Here is a 21,942-nt window from a genome sequence, read left to right as displayed (position 1 = left end):
CGCTGCAATCTCAGCCGAGACGCCAAAGCACGAACGTGCCCTGATATGAGCACGTTGTCGGCGATGACGAGCACGGTCGACTCCTCTTGGAAGCCACCCCAATAGGAAGGCGATGGAACCACCTTGACGACCTTCGCCATATCCACGCCACCGTTGCCTTCCCGCTGCAACGGTGCAAGCAACCCAACAGTGGTTGCTGCCGAGATGTGTTGCCGTGTCCACCTCTGGCTCGAGCTCCCCGCGGGAGCCAGTCCAACACGCTGAGGTGTCGCGCCACCATCACCCTGACCGCGGTCGCCGGCCAGGAGGAGAGCTGTGGGCGCGTGTGGGTGATAGTATAAGGTCGTGTGGTGTGACACTACGGTGTGAGAGCGTTCATGGGAGGAAGCACACAAAGCGAACGTTTGCTTCCGGCTGACGTGCCAAGCGGCCTACTTCAAGATTCGTGCAAAACGATCCAACGGACGTCGAGTAGTTCGCTGGGAATGTCTAAATATCATCGTCGATTTGGGGGAGGCGGCGGAGCCAAAGCAAAGCGAGGCCTGAGTATGAGTAGTTCCGGCGCAGGTGAGCGAGAACTGTCGCTGATTTCCCTGTCCGTACACCACCGTGTCACTCAGCGCTGGTGGTTCTTCACTGAGAATTTCCCGATTCTTGGTTGGATTCCTCTCCGTGTCAGCGCCGGCGGCGGCCGTCAAAGCTCCCGATGTTCGAGTCCGGTACGAGGTAGGCGAGCCTTTGGCGTTGCCGTGCGGGTGCCGGTGTCGGTGTGCGTCGCAGAGTCGGACCGGAGGTTCGGTACGCGGTTAGATCTTGGGCGTGTATATATATGCGAACTATATATGTTATTAAGGAGCAACCAAAAGCTTTCGAGCGATTCTTTTATTTTCTCTTCTCGGGCCGAGACAATTATATTAATCCAAAAGGTCTCTCATAACCATGGCGTGCCGCCGCCTCGCCCTCCCCAAGGTCCTTCCTCTCAATCTTTCGCTCATCATTTCATGGCTATTACTCTTCTTCCCAGCGTGATTCTAATTGCTTTGCCCGTCGCATCGATGGGGATGGTCTAGTAGTCTTTCTTTCTAAGCTGATGCTCATCGACGCTGAAACAGTGAAACTGCAACTGCTGCAAAGCTTTCAGATTGACGCCACCTTTTTTAGATTCGGGGTTGGTTGGTTAGCGTTTTGGATTGGGTGTCAATGCCATGCCGCCTTATGGATTGCCAAATTTCTAGCCGTGCTTGCTTCTCAGTTGCTGTCAGAATCAAATAACACCCCTGTTTTGCTGTCGACTGAATCTCCATGTGTTTGTGTCACAGGCTGCTACGACGCATCGACTGGCACTGGCGGAGAACGCGGTTAACAAGGAGGAAGCTTCTTTCATAGCACCTGCTGCTGCTGCAGATACAAGTACAACCACTACAGGTGCAGGTATGTGTGGTTGCTTCTTTGCCCACCGCTTAAACTACAACTTGACAGGGTAAATCCACTTAATTTCCTGTTCCTGAATTGGAGTAATACTAGTAGTACTAGATCTTATCGTATTCTGTACTAGCACCCATGCATTGTTGGTTGATTCTTGCCATTCCCAAGTTCCTTTCTATAAGCTGGTCTGCCTGGTGCATGCTTAACGCAGGTGGTGGTGTGCTTACAAGTCGACAAGATCGGCGCCGATCAGGATTTGCTGGCAAGCTTAGGAAGCAGCTTTCACGTAGTACCTTCTTTGCTTGTGACATTGATGGTTCGAAAAAAGAGGTCAAGAATCCAACCAGCACAAGGTTCAAAGATGTCACGGGGATCGATGGCGCGAAAGCTGAGGACATAGTACAGTACCCGCAAGACCCTGAGCGTTTGGCTTGTGACTTTGATGGTTCGAAAAAAGAGGTCAAGAATCCAACCAGCACAAGGTTCAAAGATGTCACGGTTATCGATGGCGCGAAAGCCGAGGACATAGTACAGCACCTGCAAGACCCTCAGCATTTGGCTTGTGATTTTGATGGCTCGAAAAAGGAGGTCAAGAATTCAACTAGGACAAAGTTCAGCGATGTCAAGGGGATTGATGGCGCCAAAGCCGAGCTCGAGGACATTGTGCACTACCTACGAGACCCTGGGCGTTTCACACGCCTCGGTGGCAAGCTTCCGAGAGGCGTCCTGCTCCTCGGTGCGCCTGGCACTGGGAAGACAATGTTGGCAAGGGCGCTGGCCGAGGAAGCCAGCGTGCCCTTCTTTGCGTGCAGCGGCAGCGAATTCAACGACGACTATGTGTTCGTTGGGGCAAAAAGAGTGAGGGCGCTCTTCGCCGCGGCGAAGAAGCGATCTCCTTGCATAGTGTTCATCGATGAGATCGACGCCATCGCTGGGAGTGGGAGCAGGAACTCATATAGTTCAGAGTCGCAGATGCATACCCTGAACCAGCTGCTAGTTGAGCTAGATGGCTTCGAGCAGAATGACGGGGTCATCGTGGTCGCGGCGACCAACATCCCCGAGTCGTCACTGGATAAGGCCCTTGTTAGGTCTGGGCGTTTCGACCGTCACGTTCAGATTCCTTATCCAAATGCTAAGGGCCGAAGGCAGATCCTTGAGGCCCATATGTCAAAGGTTTGTTTGTACTCCATCCAAAAATGTTAGGCAGTCTCTGATGGAATTTCTTTAACAACCTTTTCTCCATGACACTTTCGATGCAGGTCTTGAAAGCCAAGGATGTTGATCTTAAGACCATCGCCAATGAGACGTCTGGATTCACAGGTGCAGACCTCGCAAACCTGGTGAACGAAGCCGCTCTCAAGGCTGCCAAGGACGGGGCAGAAGCTGTCACGACACAACACCTCGAGTATGCTGCCATGAAAAGGATCATCATGGGCAGCAAGAACAAAACGGCGGCGATGCCTGAGAGCTGCAGGAAGATGGTCGCGTACCATGAGGGAGGGCATGCTGTTGTTGCCATCCACACGGACAGCGCTGCTCCTCTTGACAAGGCTACCATTGTTCCCACGGTGGATAATCTTGGCATGGTGACGCAGCTGCCAGAGGAGGACGATAAGTTTTTATTGTCAAGGGAGAAGTTACTGGCACAACTGGATGTCCTCATGGGAGGCCGGGCTGCCGAGGAGGTTATCTTTGGCGAGAGCAAGGTGAGCTCCCTCGCCTTGTCTGACCTAAGAAAGGCGACTAAGCTGGCGACGGAGATGGTCGCCAGGTATGGTATGAGCAAGCGGGTCGGCCCTGTTTCGTATGACAATGACGGCGATGATGACGGTTGGGATGCCAAGACCATGATCTGGCAATCGAAGTACCTGGTTAATGAGGAGGTGAGAGAATTGCTAGGCAAAGCTTACAATAACGCAAAGACGATCCTCACGGCACATAGTAGGGAGCTTCATGCGCTGGCCAACGCCCTCCTGAAGGACCAAACTCTCACTGGAGACCAGATCACGGCCCTCCTGAAGCACGAGACTCTCGCCGGAGGCCAGACCACGAAACAAGTATTGCCTGCCCGCCAAAATGAGTTAATCGTGTAGTCAGCAGAGTTTAGAAACATCTTTCTTGCTCCTAACAGAATAGAACTACTTTTTGTACTGTTGTTGGTAGCCTGTGGTTTTCACGGCGTCATGCCATTTTTTGGCTTTGCAAACTGCAAAGTAGTGCTGTAAAAAAACAATGCCTCCCTTCCTGTCTATGTATACTGTACCACACATGTAGATGAAAGTTTATTTAGATTCTGCAGATCAAACACTGCCAGAGTTTCTTCCGAGTTATATCAAGGAACCTCCTTGCCTAAAGTTTTAGTCATCTGTAATCTGTTATTGGTCTGGTGCTAAGTTACCACTTAATTTCCTGTTGGGCGTCTGAAGCCGTTTTGCCATAGATAACTGAAGTTCAGTATGCATTGTGTCACTAGAACTATATGACATAACATGAGTTTACTTGCTAAGCACAGCCGTACAATCTCTTATTCTGGATACTTGATCTGGTCATAGAGATTTGTTTTTAAAGTGATCTCTTTATGGAATTTCATGGTTAGATATGACCTATGGTAACATTACCTGAATGGTTCAGGCTAACACAATTTTCTGATATGGTTCAGGCCATGCAAGTCATTTTAGTTCTATACATAGAGTGAACATGATGTGAGCATTATGTATGTGTATGGTGTGGATAGGGATCAGCTCAAGTTTATTGGTGGATCTTCGGCTTATTTAGGATATTTGCAACATATGTATATATGTGCTTAAGGCACGTGTATGCCTTTACTGCAGAATACACCCATGGCCAAGAATATACACCCAAAATACACACATGTAACTTCAGGCCTTACGTTCACCGTCAACAAATACAAAACTTCGGGCCTTACTATAGTCAATTCCAATTCTTTTTTTATGGAAAGCCTGCACGGTGTCCTGAAGAGGCGGGCACTACAACATCCCATTGACAAATTCCGAAATATCTCCATGCACCACAATGTTCTAGATGGAATTGTAGTCGTGTCTTTTTTTTAGGGAATCATGACTTTCCATGGTGTGGGCGTCAACTACCACGTTGGATGGCACAACACGTCCGAACAGCACGGTCCGGACATTGCGGGCGGTTTGAGGATCGGCGTTGAAGATGCCCTTACACGGCTTGCTGGGACATGGGCTGATCTTGGCTCCGCTACTAACAACAAGGTCACCCACTTTATCGCGAATAATAGAACCACAAGATCGTGTATCGTCTTCATCACAAAGCATGAGCGTTCGATTTAGCCATACTGGCTGGTGGCTTCATCTGGTTTTTTTTTTGGTTATCGGATCTGCTACAGTGCTTTCGGGTGGTGAAGTAAATCCTACATACTCCCTCCGTCCGGTAAAGAGTGTATATTTGGCTTCAAAATTTGTCCACAAAAGAGTGTATTTCTATCTTCCCAATGCATTTTAAAGTAGAAAAAAATACTTCTCTCTCATCACACGGTAATCAAGACAAATAAAAATCTACACATGGTCTTTTTAATTTCTACATGCACTTAGCTCATTGGGGGTTCGTTAATTAAAGAGAAGAGAGATGGTGACTTGCACTTTTTCAATGCATTTTTTACTTGACTCCATAATTTGTTCTAAAATCTCTAAATGTACACTCTTCACCGGACGGAGGGAGTACATTAAGTGAAAGCGGTAAAGTTTACATTATCTATGGTACAGGCGGGGAAAATTGACACAGGAAGAAGAAGCTCATAGCGCATCTCAAGTTGGCATGGCAGTGAGATGCTTTGCAGCAAATTACATTATCTACTATACCTTGATCAGATGTTTGGTTGAAACCAAAATATGGTTATGTAAACTTAAGCGTGGGTGTGGGGTTTGAAAGTGACACACTCACAACATCAGTTGGAGCATTTATTTAGGACCATAATGGGAAATTTATAGCGGCCGTTAATGTAAAGATATATCTATCTTTTGACAGACTCACAATAGAGGTAATTGCGGTAAGGTTTGGCTTGAACCTTGCTATGGAGTAAGATTGAAGTGAATTCAGATAACACGAAGGTTGTGAATGTGTTGATCGATGGCCATTCATCTTCAGTTGCTTCTTCCATCATAGATGACTGATTTTTCATGTCTTTAGATTTTTCTCATGTCACTTATGATCATTTAATAAGGAGTGTAATCGAGTAGCTCATGAACTATCGAAAAAGGCTTTTGCCTTGCTTTATAAATAAAGCAACAACCAGTACATATGAGCCATACAAACACACACCAACACCAACTCTTTTCGGGATACCAGATATACAAGAGAGAAGCTCAGATAACCGAACCGGGAACTAAAAACAGGGATAAAGCACCCTAAACAAAAGGAGCTTGCTTGATCCTAGCAATGAGATGTAAGTCTTCCCGGAGCGCCACGACACCACTCATCAAGCAGGCCATTGGCCACCGCACCCACGACACAATCCAATTGTTGGGCCAGCAGATATAGGATGATACCATCAATTTGACAGAGGAGGGGTCCAAAGAACGACAGTTTCAAGAAAGAGAACGGCGTCTACGGACGCGACATCATCCGCCTGAGCAAGGTCAAGCATGACATTTGCCAGCACTCCACTAGCCAAAGGATATACTGCAGGCATGACATTTGCCAGCACTCCACCAGCCAAAGGATATACCTCAGGCCGCTGCTCCTGGATGGCTGCTGCTCATGAACTAGCCAGATTAGCTAGATTTTCTCCTCCTAGTGTTTGGATGGATGATGCTCATGCCCCTGATGAGGTCATCCCTCTCCTTGTAAAATGTTTCTACACTAAAGCCCTGTTCGGTAGTCATCAACTCTCGGAATCTATGAAGCGGGGAAATTGCAACTCCGCCAACTCCGTTTCCAGAGTTGTGGAGCGGAGCGATACCGAACAGCCGCCCGCCCAGGCCTCTGCTCCCAACCCTCGCAGCCGGGATGGTGGGCGAGGAGCTGAGGAGCGCCGCTGCTTCCGCTCGTGGCAGCCGGCCTGTGGGGAAGCCTCCCTGCCGGCCGGCCCTGCTCGGCCCAGATCCGGGAGCCGCCGACGTCCATCCGGGGAGCGGCCCGTCGCAGGTGAGTCTTCTTGTCCCCCAGCTGACACGGTGCGCGTTTCCAATGGCCGCAGCTGGAATGGCCTGCTAATCATCACCGAGATTCGTTGGTTCTTTCGGGGGTGGTGTGGTCCGAACCGAACTGAAACCTCGTCCGTCACTCCGTCCGGATAGGATACTGCGATGGCGGCCGTGTTGTGATCGATTACAACAGACAAAGATTAGCGAGTCGGATCGATCCATCTTCATATATATAGGTACTCCGATCATAACAACAGCAATCCATCGCCGAGCAACGAAACCAAATTTCAAGCGATTCTTCTTTTCTTATCTCCAGCACAGCAGCACGCCCTGTCCGTCATGGCATGCCGGCTCGCCCTCTGCAGGGTATTTCCCTCTCTCTTTTCTGCAGTATATTCTATATAAAATTTCCTTGTGCCACTCTTTCATCATCATCATCATCATGATCTCGCCCTCTTCGTCGATGATGTACTTCTTACCGACGCTGAAACCGCAGCACAGAACGCACGCACAAATTTCCTTGTACTTCTCTTTGTCTTACTTTTTCTGCGTGCGTGTTTGTGTCACAGGCTGCAACACATCTTGCAAAGCGTGGGCTGGCAACTGTGGTTTACGGCGAGGCAGCGGCGACCGCAAAATCATCTACTGCCGCAGGTATGTATGCATTGCTTGCTGCCCCACCCTCCGCCGCATTCAGGAACTACTACAGCTTCAATCGAATTACTTATGTGTCAACTGCCAACAACTAGCTAGTACTAATCCCCGGTCAAATCGAAAAAAAACACTGACAAGATTAGCATCACCCCCGCGCAAGGATGGCGCGCACAGAGAAATATAAGACTTGATTTTTCCGAATGTCCTGCTTTCGATTGTATAGGCATCATTACATTACTGAATTCTGCGCCTTGTTGGCCGACTCTTTGCCATGGAGGAACTAATTAAGTTTGTTTCTCGAATCCGATGCCTAATAACGCAGGCCGCATTCTTAGAAATCTACAAAGGAGACACGGATCAAGCTTTCTTGGTCAGAGGGTACGGGGCCACTCTCACGCAGCAGGTACCCGCCGTTTCTTTTCTTTTCGTTAACTCTTACTCCCTCTGCAAAAACCTTGTAAATAAAAGTTCACAAAGAGGGAGTACTATTTTCCCATCCCATTGCCCAAACAACGCACAATTTGCTTTACAACTTGTTTTCTGCAGGAGGAACTGCTAGATCAGAACCAGTCGACACAACGCACATTTTTTTCCGCAACCTGTTTTCTCGAGGAGGAACTGTCAAGTCAGAACCGGTCCGACATGTTCAAAGCGGCGAATGATCGAATGACAAGGGATTTTTGGATTTTCATGTTGTCCATGGGAGCTATCGCAGGTTACGGTGCGTGTAACAATAAAAGATCGGATAAGCTAGGCACTGTAACCTCTGTCAAGGGATCGGATTGGGAGGATCCAGATGAAGAATATCGTAAATTTTATGATGTGAAGAGAGCGTCGATTTATTCAACCACGGCGTACACTGATGTCAAGGGGGTCACCGGAAAAGGCCTTAACTTGGATGAAGTGAGCAAAGCGACCACAAATTCAAGCATGGATTCCAGTTATACTGACGCAAAAAAAGATACATTTAATGCAGCGAAAGACGTGTCCATGCAATCAACCACGAGATTCCGTGATGTCAAAGGAGTTGACGAAGCCAAAGCTGAGCTCGAGGATATTGTACACTACCTAAGAAATCCCAAGGTGAGAGATATCAACATCATCAATTAAAATAAACATGTATGCAGCCTGGTGTTTCAATTCAGCTCTCCTTTTTGTTTCCAGATTTTTATTGAATTGTTAACCTAGCATGCTTAACTGTTTTGCAGCATTTCACGTGCCTTGTGGGCAAGCTTCCAAAGGGTGTTTTGCTTGTTGGCCCACCGGGCACGGGGAAGACCATGTTGGCAAAGGCTGTGGCCGGGGAAGATGGTGTCCCGTTCTTTGCGTGCAGCGGCGGCGATTTCGAGGAGAAATATGTTGGTATTGGTGCTAAGAGAGTGAGGGATCTCTTCGGTGCTGCAAAGAAGCGATCCCCTTGCATAATATTCATCGACGAGATCGATGCGGCGCGGCGGGCGTGGCGAGCGCGGCCGACGCGGCGACGTGCTGGAGAGGAGCGGTGTTGAGGATGCCGGCCGCACCATCGACCGAGGAACGAGGGGAGAGGACGGGGTTGTCGTCCATGGCGGAAGCGGAATCGGCAACCGGAATAAAGGGGTTCTGGTCAGGGGTATTTGATACCATGTTAAGGAGAGGAGAAGGAATAGGATTCAATACTCATCGATTATGCTCAGAGGCTGGGTTTAAGTACAGGTTGCTATCCTCAGCCGAGCCAAGATCATGGGTATGCCACTACCTCAGGACGTGCACCACTAGCTATACAACTGCTGCACGATCCGTACTATACCGTATAGTAAACTATACAAGGTACATATAGTATAAAACTACCTAGTCTAACACGGGACTGTGATGTCCATTCTCACTTTGATCCGCATGAACAACGCTCCCGTGGAGTCGGCATTCTCGCCTCGATCCACCTTGAGAACCCTCCCAACCTGCTCGCCAACTAGCTCCCCGGTCTCCCTGCCCATCGACCCGCCCGGGACGCCGTACGCCCTGACCCAGATCGGCACCGTGTCGAAGCTGCACTCGTCCACGGTGGTGGCTCTGGGCGCAAAATCCTCCACCACCAACAGATGGCCGGCGAAGCTCCAGGGCCCGACATCCAGAGCCTTCTCCTTGTCGGCCTCCTGGCGGAAGGTGAAGAGGAACTGGTTCCGGCCGAGGTCTTCGCATTCGACGCCGGAACTGGGGCTCCAGACCGCCCCCAGAGGCGTCCCCACGTGCTGCGCTCTCGCCAGCTTATCCGAGAGGAGTTTGCCCACCGCCTGGATCTTGCCGCTCGCCTGCGGGGAGGGGCATGGCTGCTGCTGCTGCTTGCCGGTGATCCGAACCCCCTTCTTCTCGGCCTCGGTGAGCTGCAGGGTGCCCAGCTTCCCCTGCAGAAATGCTCTCCTCGAGCCCCCCATTGCCGCGGTGCTGCTACGAATCCGCCGCCGCCGCCACCACGCACCGGAAGCTAGGATTTTGGTGGTGGGTTCGCTCGGATCCCCGCTCGATCCCTAACCCTAGATTCGGATTTCAGATGGGGCAGAGGCGCTGGAACTTGAACACCTCTTGAGAGGGATGAGAGGGATTTTGGTTTTTTATTTAGGAAATCTTCCTGGAGGCTCGATGTGGGCCAGTGCAGTCCAACTCTTATGGGCCTTTTGTGTAAGGATGGCGCCTTCTTCTGGGCTAATTGGGCTTCACGTTGCCGGGCCTACATAGGACGAAAAGAAGAGAGGTTTTTCGGCCCAATCTTCCGAGCCCAGCTCCTTCCCCTTCTTTCATTCCCTCCCCTCTCACTCGTCTCTCCCCTGCCAGCCGCCGCCGCCGCCACCCGGCTCCTCCGCGACCTCCACCTCACCGCCGCCCAGATCCAACTCCGCCGACGAGCCCAACCGCCTCCGCCGTCCCCATCCGCGCCGTCGTCGCAGAGCGAGCCTCAACGACGGCCCCGTCGTCCTCCGCCTCCAGCGGGTCCCGCCGCCCCTGCTGCTCCGTCCCCCGACACCTCTTGCCACCGGAGTTGGCCCTCCAGGTAGCTTCCTCCCTTCACCACTTCTAGCGCCTCCCTCTTGGATCTCCAGTATGCATGTCCTTAGTAATCTCAGAAATCGATGCCTCTATCTATGTTGCAAACCTGGGCTGCTCTTCAACTTGGACCGGCGCTTCAGATTAGATTGATGCTTGACTGCCACTCATTTCGGATGATCAATGACTGACTGACTTCTCAGAGTATTAGATTGATGCTAAGGAATTAATTGATAGAATTCTAGTTCATCCGATGCCTGTGTGTGTGTGTGTGTGTGTCCTGGTGGCGATTGCTGTTTGTTTCTTCAGGAAATTGCTAGCCCGTGTGATGCTGCCATGTAAGGTTAAATGTGTAATGTTTCCATGTTCTGCACAGTGTTCATTTGATCAACTGGGCTACATGATGTACGTATAACATAGTGACACATTTCTCTTCAGAGTATTACAGTTGCAGTTTCGGTGGTTGCTGTTTTTTTAAGGAGAAATTGGTTGCCACAATTCTAGTTCATGTCATTGCCTAGGTGTGTGTGTCATAGTAAGGGATGCAAGCGGTGGCCCGCATATCCTGCCTGCAAAACTCTTCAATCTTCATTTAGCACATCACTAGCTGTAAAATTAAGACTAAGTTTGTGGTATTGTCCCCTGCTTGCATCCTTGGTCATAGCGGTTATTGCTGTCAGTTTATTCAGGAATGCTACTTCATATGATGCTTCCATGCAAGGTTAAATATATTGCTTTCTTTGTTCCGCACGCACAGCATGAAGTTGTTTCTCATTCTAAACGAATTTCATCTGATGAACCGAGCTAGATGATATGTATAACACAGTGACACATTTCTGCTTTGTGCAGCCAAGGTGGTGCAATGGCCTCAGGCATCATGTTCCGACGTCTTTCCAAGACACTCACCATGAGCCCAGCAACAGCACTGGCATCTGGTATGACCAGCCAGCACCACCAGCTTCAGCAGCGTGCACCGGTGAGTGGCACGTCCAAGGGCAAGGCGAAGCTCAAAGCTGGGATGCCTCTGAGGCGTAGCGTCATAGCCAAGAAGGGGGGCGCGCCTGCCACTGCTGGGAGCGGCGGCGCTGGCCGTGGTCGCCGTGAAGCCATGGAGCGTATTACTCAGATTGCAGAGTCTTGTCTGAAGTCCTCCACTCCTCTACGGCACCTGTCCCCCAAGGAGCGTCTCCGCGAGGCAAAGCGTGAGGAGCTTGGGCTCATCTCCAAGGAACGGCAACGTGAGCTTGACGCTGCCAAGGCTAAAGCTAAAGCTAAATCCAAGGGTGCCAGTGGAGGTGATGGTGACCGTGTTCTGATGGGTCCGCCGGGCCTTGACTATATCAGTCTTGGTCTGGTGGATGAGGAGGCTATCCCTGAGTATGAGCTGACAGTTGAAGATGGCCGGCGTCTTGCCAAGGAATACAGCCGTGTGCTAATGCGACGACACCGTGCACGTCAAACTGCAGAGTCAACGCTCTTGAGGCTCAAGAAGGAGGCCATTGCTGCACTCCCTGAGAAGCTGCGGGCTGCTGCTATGGTTCCTGACATGACCCCGTTCCCTGCAAACCGGTACATGGCAACACTCACGCCACCGATTGAAGGGTATATTGAAAAGGTGCGAGATGCTGCCAAGAAGTATTCAGTGAAGGAGAAACTTCGCTGAGTCCGATTCAACATGGGAGGAAAGAGTCTTCTCCATACAAGATGCTGAGAGTTTAGACGCTTTCTTATGCTCCTTTAATTAATTCTTGGCCTCTGTCTAGGTTTGGTGACTACTTTGTGCTATTTTGGTCTTAGATAATCAGATTCTGGTAATAAGCCGTCACAATTTTTATTTGCAAGATCCTGCCATGTTATTCTGACTGAACTGTTCACGTCAGTTTTAGTCCCTCCGTTTCTTTTTACCCCGCATATAAGATTTGTCTGAAGTCAAACTTTGTAAAGTTTGATGGGTACTTTGTGTTATTTTGGTTTGTGATGGTCAGATTCTGGTAATAAGCCGTCACAGTTTTTCTTTGCAAGACCCTGCCATGTTATTCTGACTGAGCTTTTCTACTTCAGTTTTGCTGTGTACTAGTGCATCTTGATATCATGTTGAGCTGAAAGCATTAAAGTGTTTCCCTTGAAATGATGCTTATGCTGAAAGTATGCTGCCAGGGTTAGTAGAAAAATGGCTTCAGGCCATAATACTTGTTATTGCTTCGGTTCTGGGTTGTTGCATCAGTCTGTTAAGTAATTACCTTGTTCATTAAACAGCGGCGAGCATGCCAAATAGGGGCATTTTGAGACATGGTAAATGCAACTGAAAGAACTCTGTTAACTCATCCCCACCTCTGAACCCTTTCTAGAATAGTAATCTGCCGTGATGATACCTCTTGTTTTGCTGTTCCTTTATCTCCTTTCATGTCTTCATATGCCCTGATGATTTCTAGAGAAATATCTAATGCCATGCCATGTTTACTTTGTTGAACTTCTGAGGGTCAGGTCTCGGGAGTGCGCTTTTGTTATGTGCAAATGGTAGTCATAGATAGATATATTTTTCTCTCTCTTTTGTAAGCTATTAATAAATGCCCAAAAAGATTTGGGCATCAGCTGCAATGTTCAGGTCATCTCTTCCCTAATCTGAACTTATGCATTCAGTTATTTTAACATTTGGCTCCGGTAGAAGTTCTCTTGATGGAGAGCTTCTCTCTACTTGATGCATTTGTTTTGAACCGAATCAAATTTGTCATATTTGTTCACTTGCACCTGTACTATGATTTCTCTACCGCCTTAAACATCTCTAAAGGGCCAGGTGTTATTTTTTCTTGAATATCAGTTTTGGTTGGCACCATTAGGTGTAGAAGGTATATTCATGCAAGAAACCTAAAACTCCATTGTGTACATTAATGAAAGAAACCTGAAATTCTCTTTTGCATGTGTTCATGCAAGAAACCTCTGAACTCCTCCCAGAGGCCACGTCAGATGCCAGAGTGTCGTATTTAGCCCCGTTGATCTGGACCAAATCTAAACCCACAAACCAGATGCCAGATGCCAGTTTGTGGAGCAGATTGAACATTATGAAAACATTTTTAGCGCGAGCCACAACACCCGTACAATTGTAAAATAAACAAATATCTATGAGCAATTATAAGACCACAATATGTCTATAAAATGGCACACAATCCTGTTATCTGTCTTTTTTTTTCTTTCTTATCTAATGTTATCTGTCTTATATTCTTGTTTTCTTCCACTCGCAAGGATAGTTACATAGTACACCCTCTATTTCTAAATATAAGTCTTTTTAAAGATTTCAATACATACTATATACGGATGTATATAGACATAGTTTAGAGTATAGATTCACTTATTTTGCTTCGTATGTAGTCAATATTGCAATCTCTAAAAAGACTTATATTTAGAAACGAAGGAGAGGAAGTATATCTCTTATAGGCAGCTTAATGCGCTAGCATCAAAAAGTCTAGACTAGCTATATATGTGGAGGGATAATCCACATGCCACCAAGTAAACTACCATGCTCGAAGTATCCGACCGACCTGATCCTCTTGAAGTCACCCCTGGCAACATCGGTCTTACCATCGTCTACCTTGTAGTACATCTGGTCAGCGATGCCATTTGAGATTGTCAAGAATACCTTATCACTAGGGACAACATCGTTTCGACCAAAACGACAATGGTGCGAGTAGTAGATGCAATTTCTCTCCACCCCTCCGCGCATGTTTGCTGGCACGTGAACCGCCTTAGAGAATCTCCTCCCCAAAAACAAGGCATGCTCATGCAAGCTTGTCACCTCGAGCCACTTGTGCTTGCACTGTGCCTCCGATCCGCCCGTGGAGATGTCAATGAGTTTGAACACCTTTAAGAAAGGATCGATGTTTGGCAACCATTTACGGATTGATGCCGTCGCAAGCTCGCCTTGCAGATCTAAGATGTATCTCGTGCCACCATCGTCGGTGTAGTCAAACCATTGCACATCTACCCGACGCTCAGCAACAATCACCGGTGCGCCGTCCTCGTTCAAGCCAATGTCGAACTTGGAGAGTGCCCTTCCGTAGTGTAGGCCATATAGGTCGCCGTTACAGAAGGCGATGTCGGCGAGATCTACCCTAGGGCAACCTTGTATTATCCTAGCTATAGTTGTATAATTAACAGTTTTGCTAAAGCACATAGTTACAGAAATGACCATAACATATCTATATCTATACCAATATAAAAAAACCTAAAGTGGGCAAGTGGCATATCCAATTAATCTCGGCCATCAAATCAATGTCAATCAAACGACCTGCACTGCTTTAATGTCGAGCGTTCATCACGTTTAGCATGCAGTTAATTTTCTGTCAAATATAGTGCTAATCATATAATAACACACAAATAATATCCTACTTAATATCCGCATACACTTAATATACTTCCAAATTAATGTGCATTGCACGTACACATTGACTAGAATTAACCAAAGAGAATACGTCCCTTGACTTCCCGAACATCCAAGAAGGTTCAAGACTAAAACGATCATATTTGTTTTGACCAAAAGCCGTAGGCATAAATACCGTAATGTAAACGCAGACAACCTTGTTATCCGCCTTATATTCTTCCACTTGATGGATAATTATATATTCTTACAGACAATATAATTTGCTAATACAATAAAGTCTAAATTAGCTATATATGTGGAGGGAGAATCCACATGCCACCCTGTAAACCACCCTTCTTGAAGTATCCTACCGACCTGATCCTCGTTAAGTCACCTCCGGCGACGTCTTTCTTCGTGTCGTCTTCCTTGTAGTACGTCTGGTCAGGGATGTCATTTGAGATTGTCAAGAATACCTTGTCGCTAGGGATGACGTCATTTGGACCTAGACGACAATGGTTTGAGTAGTAGATGCAATTTCTCTCCACCCCTCCCTGCATGTTTGTTGGCACGTGAATCGCCTTAGAGAATTGGTACCCCAAAAACAAGGCGTGCTCACCCAAGCTTGTCACCTCCAGCCACTTATGCTTGCAATGTGCCTCCGATCCGTCGATGCAGATGTCAACAAGCTTGAACACCTTGGAGAAAGGCTTGTGGTTTGGCAACCACCTATAAATTGCTGCCATCGCAAGCTTGCCCTGCAGATCGAAGATGTAACCGTCATAATCCATGTAGTGGTCCTTATGATTGCTGCGGTTGACCCTATGCATGGCTAACCGATGCTCTCCAATGATCATTGGTGCACCGTCCTCGTTCACGCCAATGTCGAACTTGACGGGTGCCCGTCCATAGTGTAGGCCATAGAGCTCGCCATTACAGAAGGCAATGTCGACAAGGCTTTCCCTAGGGCAACCTTGCACTGTCCACCCACCATCTGCACAACCAACTCTACATAGCGCGACGCCACATTTAAGTGTCATGGCGGCCATGATACAACTATCTGAGGTTGGCGGCTCTGAGAATACAATTTTCAAGGCATAGACCTTGCGGGGGCCATCACGACAGCCCTCGCAGATGACCCTCTCCTGTTTCTCAGACAGCATCACCTCGGCGTCGGAGAAGAGGTTCGCCACCCTGAATGAGCCCATCGTAGACGAGACGACCCAGTCGTCGTCGTGCCCGCCCGCCAGTCACGTTGACGGTGTCCTGAACTAGGGGATACTCACCATGTCGTCTCCCGATCTATTAGATTGGGCCGAGGACCCCCATGGCCGTATACTCATGGGCCAGTTCGGACGGCTACCGCATACAAGGAAGATTCCACAAGACTTGGCGATCAAGACAAGGACATCTCCCCACCGGCGTATTCGGCTAGGACTCTTCTTATTCTAGACCTCCGGTGCATTATATAAACCGAGGCCAGGCTAGTCGATAGATATACAATATATACAACAATCATACCATAGGCTAGCTTCTAGGGTTTAGCCTCCTTGATCTCGTGGTAGATCTACTCTTGTACTACCCGTATCATCAATATTAATCAAGCAGGACGTAGGGTTTTACCTCCATTAAGAGGGCCCGAACCTGGGTAAAACATTGTGTCCCTTGTCTCCTGTTACCATCCGCCTAGACGCACAGTTCGGGACCCCCTACCCGAGATCCGCCGGTTTTGACACCGACACACGTCCTCGCCCCCACGCCCACGCCAACGGGCTTGCTTGGTAAGTCCACGACGGTGCCGTCCTCAGGACAGTGGAGACGCTCTATCATGCTACCATCTTGTCGTGACAAGAGCAGCCATGGGAGCGCCGGGACGGGTGGTGCCCAGCGCGCTGCCGTCCGCCACGACCGGCAAACGGCGGCGAAGCGTGCACGGCCGCGTGGGGAGGCGATCAAGCTGTAGATGGCGACGAGGAGATCGTCCGGGAGAGTGGACGACCAGCACCGCTGCGAAGCCCTGGCTGCGACGCCTGTGCGCGCGGGCTTCGTTTCCTGTTCGGCGGCGGCCATCTGCGCCGACAACGTTGACGGACGCTACCTCTACCGATTTCGATCAAGTAGCAAACGAGTCGTAACAAACTTCGGGCACGAATCGTATCGCCACCAAAGTTAATTACTACTATTTTTTTCGGGGTAAAGTTAATTACTTTCTCTGTTTATTTTTATAAGACCTTGAAGACATTTCAAACAATGTACAAAACAGCTCATTTTGAGCTGTCTGAAATGACTTACAAAAATGAACGGAGGGAGTACTAATTATATACCGTAATAACAAACTTTCTGTTTCCTATGAAGGTCGGTCACCAATACTTGCACAAAAGTCCCTATGTTTTTTAATCAATCCGCAGTCATTGATTTTCTTTTTGGATGTTTTGATATTCATCTTTTTTTAGACAATCTCACGAAGTTTTATTTAAATCGTCACAATGTTTACAGGGATAAAACTGAGTACACCCTGATGTCCTAACCAAACATGACACGGTCCACCCTTAAATTTAAAGCGTACTTCGCTAAATTGTGAGCTTCAAAATTGGAGCTCCTAAACTCATTGACAAAACCATGAAGTAAAAGAACTATTGTAGCGTATAATTTTGTGCATGATGGCTCCATAACTAGCTAAACTCCGCTGCTTGATGTCGTCCACCACCACCTTGCCGTCGCATGCAACGTGAATCCTTTTGGGACTGTCTATTTGATATTTGACTGTTTTCCAATTCAACAACATTCAAATTTCCCAACCAATGAACAGATGATACATGTTTGTCCCGAAACCCCCCCACGGGCCACCGTATATTTTCTTATTTCGGAAAAAACGGGTTGGGCAAAACCCTGATCCGGTTTCAACTAAACAGGCACCACCACAAAACCTCGCTCGACCACCGCTAACAACTGGCCACAAACCTCCATGGATCCACAGCTAACGCTCGCCATCAATTTGCTACCCACGGAAAAGGCAAGCTCTTGGGAAATCTCCAAATCCTCCTACATAACAGCAGGGATCTCACCTAACATACACCATAAAGAAAGAAACAAATCAGGCGGACGACCATGGAAGAAAGGTGGGGCGAAGAACAAGGAGCAGACCAGAATCAGATCAGGCAGACAGACATGGGACAGAGGGGTGAACATGGAGAGGACGGTGTACCTGGAGACGAGCAAGAAGGAAGAACAAAAGCCAGACAATTGGGGAAATCCCAGGAAAATCAACAGGTCAGGAACAAAATCTACTGCTACACCTAGTACTTGAATTCTTCACCTGCTTCACCTCTCTTACAGGGAATATCTGCAAAACAAATGCGTCAGAGAAACTAGATACAGGTTAAGAAACAAACAATAGACAAAAACTAGATACTCTGGAAATAATTCATCACTAGCAGTAGACAGAACTTCGATAGTTGTATAAGTTACACTGCAAGAACACATTGTGCCTGAATGACACTGGAAAGAACAGTAGCACACCAAGAATTGCAGTGCAAATGATAGTTTGTATAAATGACACTGTGACATTGATAGTTGTATAAATTACACTGAAACTGGCTAAGAAAATGCACCGCAATAGACCAAGAATTACAGTGCAAATCCCCTAGTAAGTACATAGTAATTCCCAGCAATGTTGGAAAAAGCGGTAGGCGTAAGCGAGGCGGTTGGCCTTCCCCTAGTGCCTAGGTGGTGCTTAAGCGTCCTAGGCGCAGCCTAGGCGGTAATATAGATTCTACTATTAGTGTGTATTTATGGTTATTATATGTGTACTGATGTTAATTTAGGGCAGATAAATAAGTTAACTACCAGCTACTACCATTTGAATATGTGGTGTTTGGCATTTCAGTGCAATATGGCATGATTTCTTGCTTGGCTAAACAATTTGTTGCATGCACTGCCTAGACTACCATTTATGCCCTATGCGAGGCGTTTGGCCATCGCCTAGCGCCTAGGCCTCCTAGGCACTGCCTTTTGCAACAGAGATTCCCAGTGCAAATTGCATAGAAATTACAGTGAAAAGTCCATAGAAATTTCAATGTATCAATGTAAGAATGCATCAACTTACACCGGAACAAACCTACTGTATTTACACTGTTAAAATACAACTGCTAATTGTACTATTACTGACATTTCTATTCCAAAAATGCAGATTGGGAGCATGACGAGAACAATAAGTCTGGATGACATGCTTATACCTAGGACACATGCCATCAACTACCCCAGAGAAAAACTTTTCAGAATATCTGGTGAAGGTCGAACAAGTAGGGTAATCAGTAGATAGTTTCTGCCTCTACAACAAGCGAAAGGAAACAGAGATGAAGAAGTGAGAAAAATCAGAAAACAAAAATTAGATCATAAAAGCACTACCACATCACAAGAATAATGCACTCAAAACAGAAATAATAAGATGAACAAACTAAAACTGAATGAGAGCATCATGGCAAAAGGAGGAGGACGAAGCACACTTCCTCTTCAATGATTTTACTTCTGAAAAAACATAAAGCCAAAAGTCATCTCAACGAGAGAAAAAAAACCAACAACATAATCAACAAGCACAAGAAAAAGGAAAAAAGGAAACAAACTTGATTAACATAAAACTTGAAAAGAGCTTTGTCAAAGGATCCTTCATCACCAGAAAGATCCTGAAAAAAAGACAACACAGCCAAAATATATAAAATTGATAACATAATCTGAAAAAAATAAGACAGAAATAACTCCCATAGGCATCAGATACGATCCATCTTCCGGGACGTCATTAGGCACGAATGGCTCACGAACAAAATCCGCACTCTCAAAATATGATACTAACGGAACATCCTGGTGATAGACTTTCCGAAGCTTACCCATTAAACTAAAACCTATAAAGTACAGAGCTAAAAGCATGAATATTACACTGCAAATTAGGGCAAAATTTACATTGTAAATACATATAATAAGCGAGGCGATTACACGGTAAAACTAGGGGCACTGTAAAAATTGAGAAGAAAGACTACAGTGAAAATTAGCATGAGAGAGTAATACAAAAATAAACAAAAAAGCCAAAATCCAGGAATTACATAACTGAACCAAGATAAATACACTGCAAAAAAGTGACAAAATACGCTGCAAATACATATATATAAACAATCGTAATTCTAGGGGAATTTACACTGGAATCAGGGCCCATATAAAAAGTCAGGAATTACATAGCTGAAACGTTAAAATTACATAGTAACTCGCGTAAATTACACTGAAACTATAGGATGAATTACACAGTAATTATTGGGCAAATTACACAGTAATTATAGAGTGAATTACACTGAAGCTACAGGATGAATTACATGTAATTCTAGAGTGAATTACACTGAAACTACATGATGAATTACATAGTAATTCTAGAGTGAAATACACAGTAAAACTACGGCACGAATTACACAGTAATTGGATAGTGAATTACACTGAAACTACATGAAGAATTACACAGAAATTCTATAGTGAATTACACTAAAACTACAAGATGAATTACACAGTAATTCTATAGTAAATTACACTGAAACTACATGATGAATTACAAAGTAAAAAATCGGGCAAAATACATAGTAAATACTAGTAATTCTAGAGTGAAAACACTGAAACTATGGGGATTACACACTAAATCTGAGGCAAAACACAGAGTAATTCTAGTGTATATGATGACACTGAAACTATAGGGATACACAACAACACTCAGGCACTCAGCACAAGCAAATATACAAACCTGCATCACATACACAGTTCCTAGGGCATTAAAAGAAGGAGAAGCTTAAAGGAATTATATTGCAAAAGCACATAAAAAATCACACCAAGGCTAGTACAGGGCTACACCACAGAATGACACATCAAAAAATAGAGCACTGACGCGCTGGGTAACTAGGAGGAACCTAACTACATCTAAACCTACACTAAGAAGGATTTATGCACTCACAAGACAAAGGGGACCTGCGGCAGAGGGCAGAAGAGGAACCTAACTACATCTAGAAACATCTAGGAACCATAGAACCAACACGCCCAGGGGAGGAAACACCCATCTACCAGCGAACAAACAGACCACCTATGACTGAACCATACATCTATCTGAATCACAAAACTAAACATGCATGATCCTACCACGAGCAGACGAGGAACAAAAATGGCGGGCACCACGAAGCAGCAATGAACGATGGCGGACAGTGCGAAGCAGAACGAACCACTAAAACTACAAGCACCTACCATGAATCTACAACAACGCGGCCCAGGATCACAACACACACCTAACACGAACACTAACTAAATCACATCAGTAAGTGACCCCTAGATCTGGAAGCTACACACTGAGAAATGAACAAAAATCACGCGCTCAAGAGAGAAATTGAGAGAGCAACCAACAGCAGGAGGCGAGAATCCAAGAGAAATGAGAGAAATCAAGCTCCACTGATGGGGGATCTCGGAATCGAAATGAACAGAAAGGAATCGCATCCACTGCCCAAGCGCATGTTCCTCTATCTGCCTCGCTATCTCCTCTCTCCCTTATCTACAGTGCCGCGGACAAAACCTGAAAGAGGGGGAGGGGGCGGAGCGGTAACGGGCTGGGACAAAAAAACGGACCCGACAGAAAAAACAAGCCTGAAAACCAGACAACCAAGCACGAATCTCCACGCAACAGCGGACGGCCAGCAATTTGAATGTTGGCGAATTGAATAACAGTCGACTGTAAAATAGCAAATCCGATCCTTTTCCTTTGTTGGTTCAAATCCTCGGCGAGGCTAGTGCCACCCGGACAGCAAGCGCCTCCAACATCGCCGGATCAGTTATACCTCTGAACTCGATCACTGAAACTCCCATAAATTTTACATCATACTCTCGCCAAACTGTTGCAGCAGCTATATTCACCTGACTTTCAGTCTGAGAGCTCGCAGACCGAACGAATCGTTCGGGGAAATAATACTACACACACGAAAAGAAACAAATGGAGTCCCCCCCACCCCCTCAATTTTCACCGGTGGGCTCGCCTCACTTGACCAAATCTCAGCCAATCAGCTCTAACCACGTCGTCAATCCCCCGTAAACTGCGTGTGAGTCCAGCATTGCTCCGTTCGGGGCTACAACCCAATTCCGAGCAAACAGTTCCCGTTTTAGCCATCATATTCGTTGTCGCTATTTCTCCTAGCTTATCCTGTACAAACCTAGTTGGCCCAAGCTGAAAGAAGGCCAGGTACAGCCCATTAGCCTAGTGTTGCACAAAAAAAATGTCCAAAACCAAAAAAAAATGATAAAAGATAGAAAGCATAGAAAAATACGGAAAAAGGTTATGTTCACACAAACTTTGCA

The 21,942-nt window shown here is 46.8% G+C and overlaps 3 protein-coding genes and 1 non-coding gene across 4 annotated transcripts in view; all 4 read left to right on the top strand.

The window, feature by feature from the left end:
- The first annotated feature begins 939 nt into the window (after positions 1–939).
- On the top strand, positions 940–3,518 carry LOC125554952 (ATP-dependent zinc metalloprotease FTSH 4, mitochondrial-like). The gene is made up of 5 exons (XM_048718306.1): positions 940–969; positions 1,025–1,168; positions 1,320–1,431; positions 1,637–2,598; positions 2,685–3,518. Exons 1-5 carry the CDS (start codon positions 940–942, stop codon positions 3,516–3,518), a joined length of 2,082 nt encoding a protein of 693 aa, XP_048574263.1.
- A 3,375-nt stretch (positions 3,519–6,893) lies between these two features.
- Positions 6,894–21,942, top strand: part of LOC125554951 (ATP-dependent zinc metalloprotease FTSH 4, mitochondrial-like) — a 39,347-nt gene continuing 24,298 nt past the window's right edge. Inside the window, exons 1-6 of the mRNA XM_048718305.1 lie at positions 6,894–6,920; positions 7,124–7,208; positions 7,544–7,611; positions 7,755–8,115; positions 8,191–8,291; positions 8,417–8,661. Coding sequence (XP_048574262.1) covers positions 6,894–6,920; positions 7,124–7,208; positions 7,544–7,611; positions 7,755–8,115; positions 8,191–8,291; positions 8,417–8,661 — 887 coding nt within the window. The remainder of the gene's footprint in view (positions 6,921–7,123; positions 7,209–7,543; positions 7,612–7,754; positions 8,116–8,190; positions 8,292–8,416; positions 8,662–21,942) is intronic.
- Positions 7,299–7,404, top strand: LOC125555058. Its single transcript, XR_007304512.1, has one exon. It is a non-coding gene; the product is annotated as a U6 spliceosomal RNA (small nuclear RNA).
- On the top strand, positions 9,836–12,247 carry LOC125553096. Its single transcript, XM_048716858.1, has 2 exons — positions 9,836–10,233; positions 11,076–12,247. Exons 1-2 carry the CDS (start codon positions 9,851–9,853, stop codon positions 11,887–11,889), a joined length of 1,197 nt encoding a protein of 398 aa, XP_048572815.1. The 5' UTR covers positions 9,836–9,850; the 3' UTR covers positions 11,890–12,247.

This window comes from Triticum urartu, chromosome 4, assembly GCF_003073215.2.
Source record: "Triticum urartu cultivar G1812 chromosome 4, Tu2.1, whole genome shotgun sequence".
Classification (NCBI taxonomy): Eukaryota; Viridiplantae; Streptophyta; class Magnoliopsida; order Poales; family Poaceae; genus Triticum; species Triticum urartu.
The sequence above is the reverse complement of the archived record's forward strand: the minus strand, read 5'-3'. Positions and strand labels throughout refer to the sequence as shown.

What these genes read in the sequence shown, in the direction of transcription:
- LOC125553096 (XM_048716858.1), top strand. Translation starts at nt 9,851, where the DNA reads ATGGGCCTTTTGTGTAAGGATGGCGCCTTCTTCTGGGCTAATTGGGCT. An exon ending in CACCGGAGTTGGCCCTCCAG is followed by an intron (nt 10,234 to 11,075) that starts GTAGCTTCCTCC and finishes TGCTTTGTGCAG; the next exon opens with CCAAGGTGGTGCAATGGCCT.
- LOC125554952 (XM_048718306.1), top strand. Translation starts at nt 940, where the DNA reads ATGGCGTGCCGCCGCCTCGCCCTCCCCAAG. An exon ending in TACAACCACTACAGGTGCAG is followed by an intron (nt 1,432 to 1,636) that starts GTATGTGTGGTT and finishes TGCTTAACGCAG; the next exon opens with GTGGTGGTGTGCTTACAAGT. An exon ending in TTGAGGCCCATATGTCAAAG is followed by an intron (nt 2,599 to 2,684) that starts GTTTGTTTGTAC and finishes CTTTCGATGCAG; the next exon opens with GTCTTGAAAGCCAAGGATGT.